The sequence below is a fragment of the Olea europaea genome, chromosome 2 (assembly GCF_002742605.1).
Source record: "Olea europaea var. sylvestris chromosome 2, O_europaea_v1, whole genome shotgun sequence".
NCBI classification, from domain to species: Eukaryota; Viridiplantae; Streptophyta; class Magnoliopsida; order Lamiales; family Oleaceae; genus Olea; species Olea europaea.
This window is the reverse complement of record NC_036238.1, coordinates 951,344-959,578: the sequence shown is the minus strand read 5'-3', so window position 1 is coordinate 959,578 and position 8,235 is coordinate 951,344. Positions and strand designations below refer to the sequence as shown.

General features: G+C 32.5%; 1 protein-coding gene across 1 annotated transcript; it reads right to left on the bottom strand.

The window, feature by feature from the left end:
* Positions 1-5,475: 5,475 nt before the first annotated feature.
* On the bottom strand, positions 5,476-7,401 carry LOC111370817. The gene is made up of 4 exons (XM_022992697.1): positions 7,182-7,401; positions 6,366-6,854; positions 5,905-6,054; positions 5,476-5,738 (listed from the first exon to the last, which is right to left on the bottom strand). The coding sequence occupies exons 1-4, from the start codon at positions 7,399-7,401 to the stop codon at positions 5,476-5,478; spliced, it is 1,122 nt and encodes a 373-aa protein (XP_022848465.1).
* Positions 7,402-8,235: the final 834 nt, after the last annotated feature.

Sequence of the window (8,235 nt, the reverse complement as noted above, 5' to 3'; positions counted from 1 at the left end):
ATTTGAAAATATTATTTATTTATTTATTTATTTTACAAATACATAAATTACTAAATAAATAATTATGTTAAATTAAGGAAAAAATTAAAATCATTAATAAATATAAAAAACATAGTACAATTATTAAGAACGCTACAAAAATAAAAATATTAAATCATACAATTTAAAAAATAGTGCAATGCATTTCAAATTTGGATATTATGATATTACGAAGACGAAATATCATTGCAATTTAATTCTCGAAATTCATAGGTTATTCCCATAAATGATCAATTAATTTATGTATGTTGTTGTTTAATAAATTTCGTGTTAACTTTAAATAATCGTGCTTGTTATATTTTAATTTTTTTGTATTCTTATTTTAATTAATTAATTCATTATTATTTTTTACATTTAAAATTTATTTTAAATGCAAATAATAATAATTATAATAATAATAATAATTTATTGTATTAAAAAATATATAACACAAATGACACAAATACCCTTAATCCATTTATATGGGAAATGAAAATAAAAGGTAAAAATGACTTTGGACCATTTGCACCTAAATAGTGCAAAGTTTGGTATTGCATTCGAGTAGTTTTACATCATTTTTTGGTGCAATTTGATGGTTTGGTGCCACCATTGGAGATGGCCTAAGTAAGCAATTTTTAATGCACTGCTTTTGAAAGTTTCTCGCTCTGTTTATTAAAGTGCAAGTGTTCCAATCAATTACCTAACTTACAAGAAAAAGGCCAAGAAAGAGAAAATATTAGTTTCTTCATTGCGTTTGTTTTGCAAGTTTAGCAGCTCCTTTTTTTTCCCAAAACAATTTTTTCTAAAATTCATTTTCAACCACACATTTTCCTTTCAAATAAATTTACCCTCAAATTCAAAAAATAAAAATAAATAAATAAAATTCTCTTTTTATAATCACACATTCTCCAAAAAAATCACTATACAGAATTAAAATTTTACTGTAATAGCTGAGAATTTTGAATGTTGACTCTATATTTATTATTTGTTTTTCTTAAACAAATTGATGCATTTATTGAGCATTTAACGGAGTGTCTTCCATTGATGGGTGATATAAAAATAGTGTACTCGCGTTAAAAAGTATAGCCATCCACAATTTGTATAGTAACTGAAAATTAATTGCCCTAGACTAATGAGCAAACTTTGACACTTTGTTTTAATAAGGTAATGGGATTAGCTATTGAAATATGCAATTAGTCTTGATCGTGAGTCGTGGCTAGACGATCTCAGGAGTTGTAAAACTAGTCCACCGAATGTGTCTCGAAGGGCATCAGGTAGAATATCTAGATAGAGCTTAATTCTATGGAATGATCGTGCAAAGAATTAAACTCTAAATAACTATTTTATATATAGATTACTTGAATTCGAAAAGGAGGTAGTGTTCGCTATTTGTGAACTTTAGAATATTTGATGTGCAAATGAGTAAGATCTAATTATATGGCTAAACATCTCGATAAGTTAGGAGCTGAAAACGGACGAATTAGTGAACACATTCGTTTTCAAAATCCTTCAAGATCTAATTATATGGTTAAACATCTTTATAAGTTAGGAGCTGAAAACAGACGAATTAGTGAAAACGAATAAGATCTAATTATATGGTTAAACATCTCGATAAGTTAGGAACTGAAAACGGACGAATTAGTGAACACATTCATTTTCAAAATCCTTCCCTATGCAAATAGGCTAATGAAACAACTTAATTATTTTCTTCAATTTAAGTCTGATTTGGGAATGCATGAATAATCCCAAAATGTGTTTGTAAATTAAGAAAACTTAGAAAAAAATGGTAGCTTAAGTGACATAATAATTAAAAGGGAAAAACATTCATTTTGACCCGTCACTATTTAATAATTGTTTGTCGAACATATAGATAGCAAGTCAAAAGGATGTAACTATGGAGAATTGAAATAATATTCCTTATGCGATTTTATATAATTTGACAGTGCAATTGTGGGCTTTAGTGGAATAAATGTAAAATAATATTTGGATCGGACAATATGGATCCGAGATATTGGCCCCAAACTATCGGAAGCGTGAATTATATAAGTCCGATTAGGAACCTTTGATAGCTGCTAAAATAAAAAATAAAAAAATGTGGGATTTAATTATGGAAATAATTGAATTAACATGTAGCAAAGCTGATCGGGTCAAACTTCGACTGAAGTCAGCCCTTCATAAAAAGCAAAGACAATCTTTGATGAGTTAAAATGTGGGTTTGACCAAGTCATAAGAAGAATTTTATTATCAACATAACTTGGTTATCAAGTTTCCTTTATAATTTGAATCCCAATCGTGTTGGAACAATGGACAAGGCAATTTAGTTCTATATACATAAATCTAATGGGCCGTGAAAGTGCATACATATACCAATACAACTTCCATTATTGGTGCCACAAATCAAGTGCAACCAGGTTTTGGAGAAGATCAGAGAGAAGAGCCAAGGGTTAAAAGCTTGTAGATCAAGGCAGTAACAATTATTCAATGGGTTGGAAGCTTGCAAATCAATCAACCTCAAGCAAGAAGATGATGAAATTAACTGCTCGGAATAGGTGTAACATCTAAACACTTATGTGGCAATAGATTAGAAATGCAACACATAGCAATCTAGTAAAGATCTGGTTCATTAAATTTATTTTGAATTTTTTTTTTGTTTTTGTTTTTCCTAGTCCTAACGGAGCAGCTTAGGTCTAGAATTGTTTCTGATGAAATTCTAATTCTTGATTTATTGCAAGATTATATAGTTGAGCGATTCCTAGGCTGGTTCTATGCGTTTATTTGAATGATTGGATTTATTTATGGATGAATGAATGGATGTATGTACGGTTGATGAATGAAATGATAACCAAATTTTTTCCAATTAAAATGAGGCAAAAGGAAACAAAATTATTAGGACATTGTTTTTTCTTTTTTCACAAATCTAACACCAGTTTGAAGGCAAGATAATTTGGGTTATAAAATACTGCAACATATGGTTCTATTTATACATGCTAAGAATTCAAGATGATTTCCCAAACAATGGAATTCTATGAGACACTTGACTGGATTCAATACATGAATTATTGTAGAAAGTATGAGGGTCAAATTTGTCTTATTCCAACAGAACAGGCACATACGGTCTAATTAAATACTGGAGAAATAGAATGCATCAATGGCGTGTGGATAAAAGAAAATGATGCTTCAGCGAGTTGAATTCATATAAACAACACACGATGGATACATCAACATTTAGAAAATGACAGAAACCAAAATGAACTAAGAGCACATTTGGGACACCATATTCAGCAGTACCGTATAGCATGATTGATATTATTCTTTTTCTTCCTCAGTAGTATCAAATACTATTTATTCAACCTTGCCAACATGCTCGGAACCTAGCAAAACAAGATTTCTTCTTAGGTTTATCAAATATCCCAGCTCCAAAAGTCCGAATTGTCATCTCAATCAAGAGGGGAAACTGCAAGATGGAGAAAATTACTATCGGAATTGTTGAAAGGACGATGATCGGAATGGTAACCCAAGACAACTTCTCCTGCAGAATCAAATACAATGCAGAACCAAAGGATGCCATCATGGTAACAATCAAAAAGAACAGACACGTCAGTCCAATTATTAATTTAAAAGGTAAGGACTTGAGAAATTCTTCTTCTGCATAACGTGTCGCAAGAATTCCTAAGAACATCAACAGTGACATACTCGAACTGAACATCGACAAGGCATTTGAAATCATGAAAATCAAGAATGGAGTCCTTTGAGTTTCTAACATTGTTGGCAATCCTGTGTCGTTTTTATTTCCACCTGGTACTGTGAAAGTTGTTGTGAACATTACAGCAGCAATTAGAGTGCCCACTATCATGCTTGATGTTGCTGTGTTTTTCATCCAGTTCTCTGCTTCTTTGGCTAATTTCTTGTGTTCATCTCTGAATACCATTTCGGGGGTTTTGTTGAACTCATTTTTTTCCTCTTTGAGTTTGGGTTGTACTATGTTCTCGACTTCCTGTGTATTGGAAGAAACAACATAAGATGATGAATCAAAATTTTGGATAAGATAGATCAACGTAGCATTAGAGTAGATAAAATGTCATGAATTCCAATTTTGCCTCTTAATATGGAATAAAAAAACTATACGATATGGTCAGTCTCTTGAGACTCCATTCTGGGATGAAATCATGTGCACAATTTTTCATAAATAGAGGGTGGCACGACTTGAACTCGGGACCATTACCTAATTAGTACCATATAATATTACCTCATCTAAAGTTTAAATTTTTAGAAACAAGACAAACTTATTTATGTGAATTACGTCTTTAATAATTGTTACCTATTTATGAAAATTGTACATGTATTGCAGAGAGAGAACATTTAGCCCTTCGCTATTATTTTGAAAAAATGATGTTTTGAATAGTGTTTTTGGAGAATGTATAATTAGAAAGTAGGAAAAGTTTTGGGTTTAAGTGTAAATTATTTTATTGTACGAATGTATGGGTGAAAATAGTATGAACATTAAAAAATTTTATTTTAAAAGGAGACAAACATGGACTTGATATAAAATTGAATAAATAAGTATATGATATCTTTCAATAGTTTAAACTTTAGATATGATAGCTCGAAAAAAATCACAATGGGATACACACATGTGCGCACGCATACACGCGCTCGGCCGGGCACACATCATTACCTTAAACCATTGCAGTTCCCTTTGCATTTGTAGGGCTTCTCCAGATACCCTTTCAAGTTGAGACGGAGGAGATAATTTTGCAGCAAGATGTAAAAAATTGTTCTTAAAAATATCATGCTTCTTTGCAATTATACTCTTCTTTGTTCCTAAATCAAATATAAGGCTATAAATCTCGTCTTGACGCAAAGCAATTGCGTGCGAAAAAATTGTTTTCCCATTTTTATCCCTTTTCCTTATAATTTCAGGATTCCATTTAATCATTTCTTTTATAAATTCAAGAATTCCATGCTGTATGGCATCATATATTATTTGATCGATGTGCATTTTTTCGAGCTGTGATTTGCTCGGTTGTGGCATTTCTTCAAACACGACACTTAGAAATTTCGCAACTTCGACATGGACTAACTTCCTCTGATATATGTAATTTATCTCTGGAATTGAAAATTAAGAAAACTAATGTTAAATAGCCCATCATATGTAATAGATTTCCAATACGTAGCAGAAATTTTATATATGGGAAGATAATACATACCAAAGAGTTGCAATATCCCCCAACCGAATTTGCGCACCAGAGCTGCAAAACAAGACTTTACTGAAAGGTGTCAAAATGTACTGGGTTATAAAAGCCTAATGCCACTTAATGAAAGCACAGACGGACCCATCATAGGCCACGACATAGTCAGCCCACTTCGAAGATCCATGGATCCACATGTTTAAAATAAATTAAAAATGATTTTGACCCAGGATGGACTGGCCTAGCTGAGCCAGGGTTAGTCCAGGAGTCATCCTTGCCTGATTTGTACCTCTAAAACTAAATTTAGGATGTATGAAGAAGACTTGAACAAGAAGAGGAGGAATATGGTGTGATTTGATGTACCTCGCGTTGTTATAGTTAGGCCTCCATGTGCCTTCCCTTCGATCATATCTTCATCGGATGATTCAATTTGAATATTGTGATCATCAATACTACTTGATGTTTGCATTTCTACATGCTCATTGTCATGAGAACCATGATGACTTTCCCAAGGTGAACGTACTCTTAAACCTTGTGTAAAAAGTCCAGACACGGAATACTTTTCAAAATGATCATGTTCAACATGTGCATTTATAGCTCGTTTGTTATTTTGTACTAAAATTCAAATTTATCTAAATGTGCTCTTGTGGTACATTGTTTGCGAATGAAATTAATAGGAGAGCATTTGTATACTTACAACTGTAGATGCATCTTTCCCAAAATTTAAGCTTAGTCCCACTATAAAATGCAGAGGGCTTGTGAGCCAATATTCCGAGTGCAAAATTGCCACTAGGATCTGGGGTAACACCCAGCTTTGGGTACCTTTTCAATAGCTTAGAAGCAACATCTACATTAAGAAAACAGCCAGAATTAGGTATCCGTGTCATGGGGATTATGCCTAATCTCAATCACAACCACAACTTTTAGTAAAATGAAATCAGAAAACATATAGCCTCCATTTGAAAAATTAATAAATCAATTTATAAAGAGTAATACTAGTTGGTCCCATAGATAATAATGAATAGTAGTTATGAATTGTGGCTAAAATTAATATCTGATATTGACTAATTTTATATGTGCATTAATATAAGGTTGATCTGCAATTGATGGACTCAACGCAGGGTGTGATTAGACTTTTCACATTATGCGTTCACTTACCATAAATTTCAGCTGTAATAAGACAATTAAGTAGTGTGGCTCCATTATCACCCCTTTCAGGACTTAGCTCATGTTTTGGCGTCACTCTGTATAAATAACGAACCATGTCCTTTTGTCCATACAATGCAGCCACAATCACAGGAAGTTGCCCGTCTTCATGATCTACACTTGCAATTCTAACTAAATTTTTGTTCTTAATCATCATTGTCTTAGCCAGCTTCTTCACACCACAGATCACAGCAAGGGACAATGCCGTAGCACCATGATCATTTATCATTTGTAAGTCATCCGCGTTCATCAAATCTACAAGTTTTTCTGCAATTGCAATTTTTCCAAACAAAATTGCAATGTGCAGAGCTGTATCGTCGTGTAATGTAACTCTTGTCCTAATGGCATTTGGCTTCTGCTGAAGGAAAACTTCTGTATGATTCAAGTTACCTTCTTCAATTACCTTGTATAAGGACTTGTAATCAAGGTACTCTCCCAACCCTGCAAACAATGAATTCAACCTGTATGTGAGGTGTTGTGTCAAATACAAAGATCGAATAAATAAAAGGGAAAATTTGCTCGACCTCATTGTTCTTGTGGAAGAATGTCTCACTTAAAATTTCTAGATAGCTACCCAAGTTTGCATGACAATGTGATGGAGATTTGAATTGTTTCGGTCTTTGAGAATTGAGTGTGCAACTATAATGAAAGGTTGATGACTAACTTACTCAATTTTAACGATTGAGAACCAATATTTCAATTTCACGTTTCTTCTAATATGATAAGATTTTAGACAAGCTAGTTTCTCACAAAGATTGATACATTTACCATTATCTTCAATTGGAATTTCTTTAACATAATCTAATATTGGCACTGGCTGTTGTGCCTTTCCCGAAGCTCTCTCAGCCAAATGAGTCCATGCATATTGAGCAGAAATGTGGGGATCTTTAAACTTAGAAAATAGTGCTAGTCCACATGAAAGTTGAATTGCATGCAAAGCCAGAGAATTCTTTTTCTTCCATTCTTCATGCACTTGTTTATTTGTCATATCTGGTTCAATCTCCTGACCAGAGACAACACTCCAAAGCCCATTCCCAACCAAATAATTTTTCAAGCAATTTTTCCAAGATTCAATGTTATCTCAGTTAGCTCCTCCGGCACAATTCCCAAACCTGCTAGATTATGCTTTTTATCTGTTCACCAATCAAAATGAAAAATCAGCGAAAAACTTAAAGCAGAAGAAAAGAAAGTTTGATGACTAAATGAAACAATGCTGTAAGTTGGGTGACAAACAATGTTTTCAAACTGGTCGAGAAAGTTGAAGTGCCTGGCATTGTAAGGGGACCACAGAAAAATAATACATTCTTGGTTACTTTAGGAGTTTTATTCAAAGCATAAAACTAGCAATTCTATAATAGAATTCGAGACAAAAAAGAAACTTTAGAAAAAACCACAGACCCAACAAACAATGCAAAGTAAATTAAAATCATCTTACTTGACTTTAATTTTGTCATCTTCTTTCACTGGGATAACACTTGTAAGTATGCTATGATCATCAAGAAGGGCAATCAGACTTTATAGATGCATAATATAGAATTACTCTATGCTTAAGTAAGGTACATTATTATTATTTTTTTTTTTTTTTACTTTTACCTTTTGTCTTCTCTCTCTCTTTTTTTCTTCTTTGCTGTCCACAAACTGGTGTATTCCAAGCAATTGTTCTCAACTTCTTGGAGGGCCAACAATGTGCTGCACATTGTGAAGACAAACAAAATTTACAAAAAAAATTTGGAAACCAATGATGTTCCTAATTAAAATGATTTCAAATTTCCTCCTTTTTTTCTTTTTAATTAAATTAACCACGAGAAAGTAAAAGTATTTA

Bases quoted from the DNA above. Each gene is read 5' to 3' on its own strand.
- LOC111370817 (XM_022992697.1), bottom strand. From the start codon at position 7,401: ATGACAAATAAACAAGTGCATGAAGAATGGAAGAAAAAGAATTCTCTG. The intron at 6,855-7,181 runs GTAAATGTATCA...CATTGTTTGCAG, and splicing joins AATTCCAATTGAAGATAATG to GGTTGGGAGAGTACCTTGAT. The intron at 6,055-6,365 runs GTAAGTGAACGC...TTCTTAATGTAG, and splicing joins TATTACAGCTGAAATTTATG to ATGTTGCTTCTAAGCTATTG.